The sequence below is a fragment of the Aquila chrysaetos genome, chromosome 16 (assembly GCF_900496995.4).
Source record: "Aquila chrysaetos chrysaetos chromosome 16, bAquChr1.4, whole genome shotgun sequence".
Lineage (NCBI taxonomy): Eukaryota > Metazoa > Chordata > Aves > Accipitriformes > Accipitridae > Aquila > Aquila chrysaetos.
In genome coordinates this window covers 21,879,635-21,893,020 of record NC_044019.1, presented here as the reverse complement: position 1 = coordinate 21,893,020, position 13,386 = coordinate 21,879,635, and the positions used below count along the sequence as shown (strand labels likewise).

Sequence of the window (13,386 nt, the reverse complement as noted above, 5' to 3'; positions counted from 1 at the left end):
CAGATAGTGTTCAGGGGAGACACTGGGCTCATCTCAGCCCAGATCTTGTACTGATTTCTTCCCAGCTCCTCACCTGTCACTGGAGAAGGGCTCAATCAGGCTTATTTCACCTATCCACTGCAGCAGGTAGATGCATCCCAGAACCATTCATAGGCACATGCAGCCTGTGCTTTCAGCTACTGAATGCTAAGGAAATAGTCAGAAGAGAAAAGCACTGAACAGGGATTCAGCTCAGAAAGTGTCACCCTTTAATACCCTGTACATCTGTCACCTCTTTCAGCCAGATAATAACAGGATTTTCAGCACCCAGCTTTCTGGGCTTTGACTCCCACATCATCTTCTTGATACCACCAAACATCTTCCTGGTAGCCCAAAGCCATAGATGCAGCTTCCTAAAACAAGCCTCAAATAGAGGGGGGTAGACAGGGCTTCAACGAAAGGCCGAGTTCGGTTCCCAGCTCACTGTTGACTGGCTTGTGACTTTGGACAACGCACATGACATCTTTGTGCTTGTTACATGACTTGTAAATGAGGAATGCAGCACTTGCCTGTCTTTTGTAAAGGACTTGGAGATCAACAGATGGACAGTTTGATTTAGGCTACATAGTCTTTGTTCTCACTTTCGTTTTTGTAGGCCTCAGCAGCAACTGTTATTGACTTGCTTGTTTTATCTATATTGAGTCATCACTCATTTCACTGTTGGCCTTCAGGTCTTCCCTCCAATGGCAAAACAGACATACTTTTTATTTTGTAGGGTGCCAAGGTTTGCTGGCATTAGATTCTTTTATAGTTCAAGTAATAGGCAAGTCCAGGCCATCCATCTTCAGTGAAGATCCAAAGATTTTTCTTTTAGTGTGTGATATTTAGTTTTTATTTCCTGGCTGATTATTTTTCCTGAAAATTTATCCAGAATTTTGTAATTGGATACTGTGTCGTTCACCTTTATCTGATATATTTGATAATAACATTGCAGAGTTCCCATAGCAGTGATAGTTTTTTAGGCGTAAGTTAAGGAAACCATGGCTCAAACGTTTCGAGTTTTTAAGAAACAAAAATACTGGTTCTGACTAGTTTCACAGTTGAAAGACTCTTGAGTTTATATAGACTATCATGAAAAACATTATTAAAAGCAACTTTAAGGGAACAACCAAAATCTGGAATTAATACATTGTGTAACATATTGGCCAACAGATGCTTTGTTACTCCCTTCCCATTTTTACGAGTACATTGCATCTAATTACCTGCTTGTGTCTTCGCTACATGTCCTTTCTTTGCTTCTGTAACTTGTATAAAATTATTCAAAGATACTATTCATTGCTTGAAATTAGCTAATGTAATACGGTGTACATATAAAGAAATCAACCAAAATTGATGTCTCTGTGATTTCAGCCACATGAACAGATATTTTTACTTAAGTTCTATTATAGTCAGTAAGGTTCTTGAAAGGTAAAAGAAGATGCCTAATCAGTCAGAATCCCTAAATGTGGATTTCTCATCACTGAAGGCATTGTAGTTTGTAGAAAATCCTTGAAGTGTATTTCCAGGATATATGTCTTCCAGCAAAGACATCACGCTTGTATTCAGTTTTCTTGTGATATTGATACAGATTTCTACATACCAAAATTTGTTCATGTACTGTTGCTTATCTTATATTCCAGTGGTCTGAATGTACATTCATTTTAGAGCCAAAATTCAAAGTTCAGTTAGTAGATTTGGTGTGTGCAAGCACTGAGAACAGTGCTAATCAACTCGGAGTCAAAATAAGTATAGAATTTTATACTTTACAGTCTTTGTTAATTACTGATATAATGCTTTTTGGCAGAACAGTTATTAATCTTTTATTTTCAGGATTCGTGAATAATGAAAAAGTGGACAAACTGTATCTCTCTATAAAGCTAGTACAAGGGCCTAATACCTACCTTCTTTTACCAAAATAGAGTGAATGGGTAATTCTGAGCAGTAATTATTAACAAATGGTGATAAATATTTAAGCCATGTTTCTTAACATTAATAATTTATCTTTTCACTTTAAAATCCTTTGGAGATTAAGTAGTAATGACAAGTGGTAAATATTTGTATATTGTGAAGACATTACCACATCATTGTGTGATAATCTCTAAGAAAATACCAGGAATTATTTCATCTATTGAATATCCAGACAGTGTTTCATTATAGTCCGATGTGGCTGCCTGTGTTGTAGTACTAAGCTTACTTCAGCTTTATGACAGAATGTAACAGAAACAAAAAACAGCACAACCAATTTTTGAGCTTTTTTTGAAAATTCACGCACCAAAATTTGCTTTTAAGTTCATAAGGTTCATATTACTTTGCATGGACTTGCTTGCTTGCTGTTTGTTATTGAGACCTTCTTTCAAATGAAGTGTCAGGATTACTGGACTCACCTGTTGGTAACAACACAAATTGTTGCCTACAATTAGAGTTTTACCTAGACTTGGGGAGAGTATCTGAATTCATCTAAATTCTGTGCTGTCATACGGAACATATCCAACTCACCATTTAACCTGGGTTTTGTCTCAGTGCTAGCACTTGTTTGTATTAACTCTTAGTTATATGTTTTAAAATAAAATCAGTGATAGGATTAGATTATCAGAATGTAAAGGTACAAATATAGCCCTCTACCAAAATATAGGCCTAATGTCTCTTTGAAAAGAGACATAGTCTTAAAATACCTTATTTTCAAGTCTATATATAAATCAGTATTAAAATTATGTTAATGTGTTGATCAGAATACAAATACAATTATACAAAGCCCGTGTCATTCAAGAGCTTAATGTATTTATACAGGTGCTAGTTGGATCTCATTGTAGATCTTTTAACATGTCTCTTGTTCTCCTTTTAAATTTTGAGATTGTTTGTATGTACTATGTATAAAAGTTGAAGCCACTCTAAGAAAATTTTCCATTCTTTGAGTTTTCTTTACTTAATGCAGCGCAAGGACAGAGAATTTAAACATTTTTATTATGTAAATTTTGTGAGGTTTTTAATTTCTTTAGAAACTGACAAAATAAAAATGGGAGGACATATCCCTGGGTGTTAGAAAAAATTTGACAGGAAATCAGAGGAGAACTAGAAATTTAGAGCAGAGTTCAAAAGACAGATTTTTCCCAATACAGAATCCAGATGAACCAAGATTGATTTGATTAATAGTAGTAATGATAAAATTGTGGTACATTAAGAAGCTAATCCAGTAGAAACACCCAGTATTAATTTCAGTATGTAAGTTTGAGCATACAGGCTATACATATATTTGTGTTGGTAGAATAACATGCTTTGTACTCAGACACAGAAGATGATACATTTTTAATAGTTTTATTTGTAAGTAAGTATTTTTACACACAGATAATTACTCAAAGCTGTGTAGATTCTGCAAGTAAATTAGTAGGACAAAGCAATCTTTTTTGATAGTTGCCCTTCCCAAAAGCTGGTTAAACATGTATGTATGGTTCCTATTTACATATCCAACTAGCTACATGGATTTTCTTGAGATGTTGTTTTGAAAGTACACTTTGGTTGAGCCCAAATATTGCAAGTTTGCGCTTAAAAGAAAACGTCTGTCAAAAACAGTGAGCACAAAGTAAGATATAGAATGGATGCCCAGCCCAGCCTGCACAACAGGGTTGCTACCATGTTGTTAGAATAATTACATTTTGGCTGAACTAACTAATTTAGAAAAACTGCAGTACACCTAGCACAACTGAAAACTTTCCAGGACTGGGTTGGGGTTTTTTTTATTTTTTAGTGTAATTTAAAACAATACCTCTTCTAGCTGCCAACAAACTCTTTCCCTGAATCTCCCCATTCCTGGCTTCCCTCCTAACCATGTCCTGGCTCACCTCCAGAGCTGCCAAGTTTATGCCAGAAGCAGGAGGTAGATTTGTATGGGGCTGGAGGAAGATCTGGAGCTCTGTTAAATTTTCAGGCCCAGATGGGGCAACATGATTTGTGTGTTTATGTCAGTATGCCATACATCACAACTATCTGTGTGCTGACGTCAGCTTTGATTGGACATTAATGTGCTGAACACTGCAAACTAGAAAATACATGATAGATACAGATCTATGGCAACAATGCCACATAAGCAAATGTTTATTTGGTGTGGCAATTCACTGTGCAAAATATTTCCCAAGATACACTGCATTAAGCCAGGAGAATATTTTGACACACTTTAAAAACAAAAACAAAATCAACATGGGCAAACAGACTACGATTTAAGAAAGCAAACCTGTTCAGAAGAAGAGCTGAAACCAACATATTGAAGTATGCATCATTAGGCAAATATTGAATTGCTATCCCTCACTTTAATCTTTCCAGAATTAAGACCAAATAGGAAAGATGCTATTCTCATGATATGCAGGACTGTTAATGATGAGGATACCTTGCTGATGGTTGAGCATCTTTCTGTCCACAGTTTTTGTAACCCATTGTTATCACAACCAGCAAGCAAAAAAAATTAATGGACAGCAAACATTTTCTCAAATGATAGAATATTTTTTCTATACCAAGAGTTTAGGTTAGCTTCCAGAAATCATCAGTGTTTATTTATGTAACAATTTTGTATTTCTTGCTTATACAAATAACATCCAGCAGCCTGCTGAAGAACTGGCAAAATACAGTAATTTCTGGTCTGTGGATTTATAGAGGTCACTGGCTACTTCATATTTATATTTATATGATCTTTCTGTGATTGCCTCTGTAGAACAATGTGACCAAAAGTTTCCATTAAAATACAGTATACTGTCTCTCTCTTCCTAGAAGAGGAAATACTTTGCAAGTCAGCTTTAATATTTCAGGGGTGGATATAATAACAAAGTTTAGGGATTGATGTGTAGGCAGTGTTCTTTTAACTCAGATCATTTATGTTATTCCTTAGAAAGGAAATTCTGTAGTATAACACTATTTTATAATTATCCATCATTAGACTTTGTAGGTAAAATTGAAGTTCCCTGATTCCATAGGGATAGATCATTTTGGCCTGTGCACAAGTAGCGGCTTTGAAAAGAGACCAGTCCCCAGGATTTAATGCCATCTGGCCCATAAGGTGGGGAAGGGAGGGGGTGTAAAGGTACCATGGGATCAGTGGATTTAGGTCTTGTAACCTGAGCAGATTGGGCTGTGCAGGACAGGCACAAGTTACTTTATGTAGCGGTCAAAAAACAGAATTCAGATTATTATTATTTGATGGGAGTAGGAAATGTTCACCTTTCACGTCTGCTCCGTAGGCTTCTATGTGGCTAGGAAATACGCTGTTATTGAAACGTGTGTTCATGAAAGCAATTGGTGTATTGGTCACCATTTTAATAAACCTGTATGTCAGTACAATGCATAGACTTTTCTAACATATCTAGGGATGTTTCCCTTCTCCTAATTACTTTATAAATTGTTATTATCAAATAGTTTATCAGTATTTAAATTGACCTTTCATAATAAGCGTCGGTCGTGTAGTTTATGAAAGAAGTGCAGAATGTACAAAATGCTTTAAAATTAATAAAAAATACAAAACTACAATTTGGAGCTACTGAGCTAATTCTTCATACTTGCAATGGGTATTTTGAGGTGATTGATCTTGATACCCCTGAAAGTATGATGGGTATAGCACCTACAGCCATCAAGAACAAGAGCATACCAGCTGTCCAGGCAGCTTTAAGATAACTACTTCTTATCTTAAAGAAATATTTTGCTTTTTAGCACAGATTTGTCTCCTTTTTTTTTTTTGCTCATTAAATACTGACATCATCGAAGCATTTAAGAACATGTTACCCTGAGTTACCTCTGAAGATCTCTGTTGTGACCTTTGAATGTTGCTTTCTGCTATATAAAAGAAAACTCTGCAGAAAACAGCTTATTTAAGGCACACGACAGTACACTGTTGCACAAGACATAAGGCATCACTTATAAATCACAAACATATTGAGAAATGGTAATGCAACTGGAAGGTTTAGATTCATATGTTGCGTAGAGAGGAACTTTTAGAAAGAAAAATACTGGAGAAAATGCTTTGGTTTTCCATGTTGTTTGACTGATGACCAAAACGAATAATCGGGTGGGTTGTGCTTGCTCCAAATATTAGAGGTTATATGCCTAAGTGTATTAAAAACCAAGATTTTCAGAACACAAACAAAAGCTGGGCATCTGACTCATAGTAGAAGTCAACGAGAGGTACTTACCTGCCACGTAGCTTGTAAATATCTCTGATGTGAGCAAATGCTTATGGTATGAAGATTTAGGAAAATATGAATTTAGTGCTGAGTTAGCGCTTTTATGGTTTCTCCTTGTCAAATGCTTGTTTTCTTTAGAGAGAAATTTCAAGTCTCTTTTTTTCAAAAGAAAAAAGCCCTCTAACGTAATTTCTAAGTATTGATGACCTATTTTTTCCCCACAGTTTGTCATTGAGAAGACCAAGGCTTACTCTATGAACGTTAATTACCTTTTTCATCTCAGGATGTGTATTTTGTTTCCATGTCTTACAGAATAAAGCAATTATGGAACGTGTAACAAACTTGTCAGATATGGTAGTTGGTCTTGAATCATTTATTGGCTCTGAGAGAGAAACCAATCCGTTATACAAGGATTACCACGGTAAGTTCCATCTTTAGCAACGCAGAAAGTCTGCCCTGAGTGTTTCTAGGGCACTTAGCGGCTTACCCTCCAATTGGGTATCTGCTATAAAGTAGCATTTGATTTCATTTTAGAATATACCCCTTAAATGTTTCTCCTTGCTAACCAGTCTTGAGTTAGGAAAATTTTCAGTAAAGTGCATTAAGGCTGCAAAGGAAACATGGCAACTCCTTGCATGTTGTCAAGCCGTATTACTGAGGCATGGCTCAATCAGATGTACATCTCAACAGGCAGGCTTTGGGGAATTCACATGCAGAGGAGGCTTGGCAATCATCTGACCAGCGAGCTGAACTTGTCATGAAATCAATACTTTTGATCTGCCAAGTTTTAAATAGAGAACATGGAAAAACATATATTATATTAAGGTGAATAAACTGCTAAATGATGTGCTATATAAACGTTATCTAAAAATAATGTTCTATCTTTCAGCTTTAAGTTACAGCACTTATGTATTTAAGGAAATGAATGTGGATATGTGTGGCATGTAAAATATGAAACTAATTTTGGTAAAAAGTCATGTAGCCTTTCAAGTGATTTATCTTCAAAATGTGTAATGGTGTTTAATCTTGCATTTTGTTTCCCAAAGATTTTGTTAGCTGTTGCAGCAGAACTATTTAAATTTTAAAAGATTAGATTAGAAGTTATGCATAGCCAAAGCAGTGAATAACAAACAGTTTTAGCTAATCCGGAGCGGTGCTCTGAGTGTGCATAAATTACAGCTATTATTATTGTGATACTACTGTAGTTCCATGGAAACCCTTAGTTGAAAGTAAACTGCTTATGCGAAACCTGCTGTAAACATGTGAGAATGTGGCAGTGTTTTCCATAGCAGAATGTGTAGAAAAAGAAGCAAAGATGGTGTTGAGACACCACTGTGTGTATGCAGGCTGTAATTAATAAATCAGAGAAAAATCTTTTTGACTATGAAAATAGTGCACATTTCATTATCTGAAGAAAGGTGAATGAAAAAGAAACCATGAACAAAAGCTAGAATAATTTGCCTAATTATTTTTCCAACTGTATAATCGTGATGTGGCATTTGTTTATGCTAACATAATTCTGTCAATTTGATACTCCTTTTCTCAGTACTGAAGAGATCCTTTAAGACAATGTGTGTTTTAGCAGTTATTTCCTGGTTTCCTGTAAAAATGTATAATAAATCGTTTTTGTACTATGTAATAAAATTTATAGGCCAATATACGTAGCTTTTGATTTTTAGGCCACCTTAATTTAACATTCTAAAAGTAGGTATTTTTAACGGTTTTAACTTTGTGGATTCTTTTTGCTTAAGAATATATTTTAAGATGATGTGTTTACTGCAGATGATGGAAGATTTTGACATTACTCAGGAGAAGTTTGATTAAATTATTGCATTATTTAATGAATCCTGCATTAATAATTTTATTAAGCTGCCTGCAAATTTAAATGGTTGAAAAGTCAACAAAATAACAAAAGAATGATATAGGTGATCATTAAGTAAAATTTTTAGAATACTGTATATAAGCAACCCTGTGTTATACGTGCTGTCCCTGTATATAATAATTAGATTTTGAACTCAAAAGCCAAACAAATAATTCTTATATGTCACCGGACTGGAGGCAGGGATAGAAGGTTTCAAAGCGTAAAAATATTTTTCTAATATTATTGAGAATTTTTGTAATTAGTACCCATAAAGATTATGCTTTTTAAAGTATTTCAATTTTAGGAAACTTTCTTCCCTTATTCTTCCTTCTAAAAAAATAAATAAAACCCTGAAAAAATACTTGCCTTATTTTAAATTAGGGGTTTAGTGTTTGGGGTTTTTCTCACAGCTGCCGTTTTCAAGTAAGATGTCTTTTCTAAATGTTCAGTATTTCCATTGAGATGCTGGCTTTATGAATAGCAAATATAGGCCAGTAATTGAGAAGCCCTGTAGAATTTTCCTGGTTTTCAGATGTAGAAAATCACCCTTAGGTTGTTCAGAAACTATATTAGGCTGCACAAAAACCATCCAGCGTCCTTGTCAGAAAAAATCAGCTTGAGTTGCAGCTGACAGAATGCAGAGCTTGCAGTGCACCTAGTACTGTTAAAAACATCTGAACAGCTATATAAGCTTCCTGCATGAAGAAAACGTATTTCTCCTAGGATGGCATGGGGGTTAAAATTTATCGAAAAGCATGATCTAAATCAGCATTTTCCAGGAACTTTTTTAAAGTCATTTTCAGGGTGCAAAATGAAGTACTTTTCATTAGAGCTTCAGTGGTTATCAGTAACCCATAAGCCTTGTTTTGCTGGCTGCTTACTGGTGCATTTAATAAAATAAAGATCACTCAGTGGTGCCGTGGGCAGCATGCAAGGTGATAGCCATATTTGCTTACTGTAAATACAAGAGAAAATCACACACAAACCGGCTGTAGTTTTGACAAGTATTAAGATCCCTCTTTACATCTGTACTTCTGTACCAAAGTGCAATTAGTTTTCCTCGCACAAGGATCTCTGTTTATCTTATTCTGCTTGATTACTTGAGTATAATCGCACCGTTTGCTTCATTGCTCCTGGTAGTAAGCGCCAGTTTAAAAAGGGGAGGATGAGTGTGTGTAAATATACAGAATTCTGCTGTAAGACTCTAATTTATGCATCTGGATGACAGCGTTTTCTTAATTTTTTTCCCTCCTTTACTCTTTCTTTCCACAAGGTTTGGTTCACGTACAGCAGATTCCTCGGCTTAATAGCTTGATCTGTGATGTGTCAGACACGAAGGACCTTGCTTTTAGATTAAAAAGGAAGCTGTTCACCATTGAGGTAAGAGAAACAGTTTTGTTTCACTATTTAGAACCCAAAAGGTGGAGCTAATCCCATCTCTTATGTTTCGTTTTGTGAAATACATAAAATATGCATCAGATGTCGTAAATTCATTTCGTTCTGGTTTTGCTGTTCAGAATGGTTTTATAAAATATTGTAATATGCCTCCTGATTAAAAATGTCTCATTTGCTGCACTAAATTGGTCCGTTATAAATAGTTTATTTTGGTTTAAAATGTACATAGAAAGTAGGCCACAACCTTCAATAACAAAGCGTGACATGTTCCTGAGGATGTCAGGAGCATATTTAATTAAATGTTAATGACTTGCTCTTACTTGTGTTAGTGGGTGGGAAAGTAGCTACATGTTATTACCCCAGTAGAGGGATTTTAATGTATAATGCTGCCTAAAATTGTGTGTGGTATGAGGGATAAGTGTCCTTATCAGCATTCAGAAACCATTTTCTTTGCATTACTGAAATCACCTTTCGCTCTTTTATGTCATTTTAAACACAGTATCATTTACACTAATGTCCTTAAGTAAATTTCCTACTAAATTTAAACTTTTTTCTGTGACCTTTATGCAGACAGTCCTGATAGAAGGCAGTAATACAAAAGATGTATTTCATTTTAATCTTGCTAAAGAGCAAATGAACATAGCACTATTAAGCAATTAGAGCTGATGTATTTATTAACCAAGTAATGCTTAGAGATGGAAGATGGCTTTCGGGGTGATGTGATAGTCATTGGTACAGTCTGGGCAAATTTTTTTTAACAAAGACATAAAACAGCCAAGCATCCCTGACAAACCATTTTGTTTAATCTCTTTTCAAATGAAAAGCTCTTAAGCAGACCACTTGTCTTAACTGCTTGAAACCATAAAAAGAGAGAATTGCCACCAATAAATTAGCATATTTTTTACTCCATCACCAAATGATGGTCAATGTGGCTTGGCACTGCTTTGGTGTTTGGGACTTCACCCTTAAGTGACCACTTTGGCCCTTATTTGACCCTCTGCCCTTTTTAGCTGGCCACTTGATAAGGTAACTTAAGGGTTCTCTCTCTTCACTGCCTCCTCCCCTTCACAATTGCAAGTAGCCCTAACCTATAAATCATTGAAAGGGCCCTATCAAGTGACAAATTAAGGTGCCCTCCTCCTAATTAATGGTCATCAATGTCTTTAATTATCTAATCCTATTGAGAGTAGTTAATAGTTAATCAGGCAGCCAGTTCTTCATGCAGGTCATCTCTGCATGAGTGCTAGAAGTTTCTCAACTAGAGGTATCCTCTTCAGAAGCCACTTAAAGGCAAATACGTAAAGGAGGGCTTTTTTCCTAAAGGCATTCCTTTATAATGTTTCTCACTTTCCAGAGAATGCGGTTAGTGAAACCAGGCATTGTGAGGTATTAAACCATTTTAACGGCTGCTTTTGAGCAGTACATTAGAAACAAAAACCTTAATAGTCTGTGTTTGGTTTTAAAATACAAATGTTCTTACTGTTTTCAGAAGTGCAAAGAAGCGTGCACCCTCGTTTCACAGCATAATAAATTCTCATTTATTATAGCTATGAATTAGCATATTTGGGGTTTTTTTTCCTCACTGTGAATCCTGACTCAGAATATAATTTTTTCAGTCATCTGAATTTAGGATTCTAATTTGTAATGTAAATTGGAAGCAAAAAAAATACCTTAGCAGGAGGCTCTGTAAAAAGAATTGAATTAGCCATGGGGCAGAAGCATTGGGAACAGGGGTATAGTGGAACTCTTGAAACAACCTGTTGCCCTAGACATGCGTAGATGACCCACTTGTACAATTTCTCCCTTCATTGCTGAGCTGCAGCCCCTTTTGAATAACTTCAGGTTTTGTTAGAGATATGCTTTCTGTAAGCTGAACTGACACAAACTAGCCCTTTTTGAACATGTTATATCACTGTCCTACTGTGATCTTCCTGTACACATTTCACTGATCTATAATACATATGTTTTTCTTCCTCATACTATTAGGGGAGGCAGACTACAGCTAGGCTGACTACAGCAATGAGGTCAATAAGAAAATGGGAGCAAGGGAAAATTGAATTAAGAAGGGATGTGAATACAGTCTTCTAAAATGGGTTTCTGCAGTTAGAATGTGATGAGTCAGCAGTCAGGTTTGGTTCTGGTGGTAAAAACATAAAGCAGCACAACAGTGTGCGTTACAAGCAACAGTGTGATTTATACAAAGTACAACTAAGTTTATGACTTCTTTAGTATGTAGCTTAAATGTGAAATGAAAATATGTTTTGAGTACGTTACAGTTTTTGGAATGCTTCTGCTTAGTTATATACACAATTTAGGGTAAAAATACTGACCTCTACTTGAAATGCCACTTTAAAATCATAAGAAGCATAAAAACTTAAGAAAAGTTAGAAATATACAACCTATGATTTATGGTAAAATTTCTCCAAGAAGGATTTTCATCACTAGACCGTTCTTTTTTTACAGTTTAAAATAAGAGCATGGGACACAGATTTTCTCATCTCTGGATTGCTCACCAGTTAAATAACTCTTTATGGTTTGGCCCTCATCAGTAAAAAACCTTAAATGTCAAATCTGTTTTATTAGATTGCAGTGTTGTGGGAGGGACTCCGCCTCTTTAGAGTCTGCAGAATCATTTAACTGTTTCAGTTTTTCTTGTATCTTCTTCATCAAAATAAGATTGACTGAAATGTATTCTAAAGGGATTTTTTTTAAATTCAGGATGAAAATGGTTTTTAATGAATATTTATGAGTGTTCATTTTCCATTTGTAAATTATGAGGTCGACCCTTTCCAGGAAAACTTAGACGTTTATGGTAAAAGGTGCAGTAGCCGTATCAAGCTTTGCCAAATCTTCATGTTAGTTACTAGCAATATATTATTATATGCAATATTATTAGAGATCTATCTTATGTGCATACCACTTTAAAGGACACAATTTTGAAGTTAGCCTGTCTAATCCTATTTCTTCCCACTTTGGAATCTTAATTAGAAGGAGATAAAAACCATCATTTGACTAAATTATTGTCTTGAATCTGTAGCAAAAGGTATAATCCGCAATTGGGCCAATTAGTGTACCCCATAGTTAGCTATGCTGAGGCAGGAAACTTGATTAGATCTGACACCAGCCTAGTTCCCACTGTTGTTTTGCCAGGTATGATGGTCAGACTTCAAAGGGCTTGAGGCATCAGCAGGGCAAGGTTTGGAGGCCAGCTTAGGTCCGGTCGTTAATCTCTCTGCTAAAACCACAGCAGCCCTCGCACAAAACAAGCTTACACGACACAATCATGCGGTATTAAAGTTTGGGTTGAGTCATGCCAATTTGCCTTTGATTTTCTGATGATTGACTAAAAGATGGCTACATGACTAGACACATACTGAAAGTTTACTGATTAGGTAAGTTCCCCAAATATTTGAAATATTTTTTGATTTCTCAGTTAAATGATATGACAACCCGTTCATCTTAATGAAACTTTTCAGCAGAATTGTTCTTGAAGTACTTTTTGCTTTGTTTGTAGCGCTGAATGTAACTTTTATCAACATTTGATAAAGTTTGTAGGAACATTATGTTCAGTTTTATTTGATAGAACTTTATCTTTGTTGTTCCAAAGCCTCCTGTATCAAAACTAAAGGAATCTGTGCCTAAATTTGATTTTTTCACTCCTCGAAATTTCTAAGGAAATGTTGTTTGTTATTTAGGTACATTTACAATCAGGCGCAAAAGGGATATTTCCTGTTAATTATTTTCCACCTCACCATTGCGTAAAGCACTGTTCCACGACTGCGATTACATAAGTGTTCCTTTCTTTTGCAGTCTGATTTGTTGAAATATTGCAGTAACAGTGACATGTTTCCATTCTGAGAGAAGCCTAAGGCTGCTTTAGTATTATTCCAAATGATTGAAATTGCCATCTTGCTGACTTTCCCTTGGGCAGCTTAAGGCCTGTTTACTTTTGTA

The 13,386-nt window shown here is 35.5% G+C and overlaps 1 protein-coding gene across 1 annotated transcript in view; it reads left to right on the top strand.

Annotated features, from left to right (window-relative positions):
* The window catches only part of ELP4 (elongator acetyltransferase complex subunit 4), a 156,700-nt gene that overhangs the window by 62,752 nt on the left and 80,562 nt on the right, over nt 1-13,386 (top strand). Inside the window, exons 8-9 of the mRNA XM_030039850.2 lie at nt 6,489-6,597; nt 9,311-9,417. Of these exons, the coding sequence (XP_029895710.1) occupies nt 6,489-6,597; nt 9,311-9,417 (216 nt within the window). The remainder of the gene's footprint in view (nt 1-6,488; nt 6,598-9,310; nt 9,418-13,386) is intronic.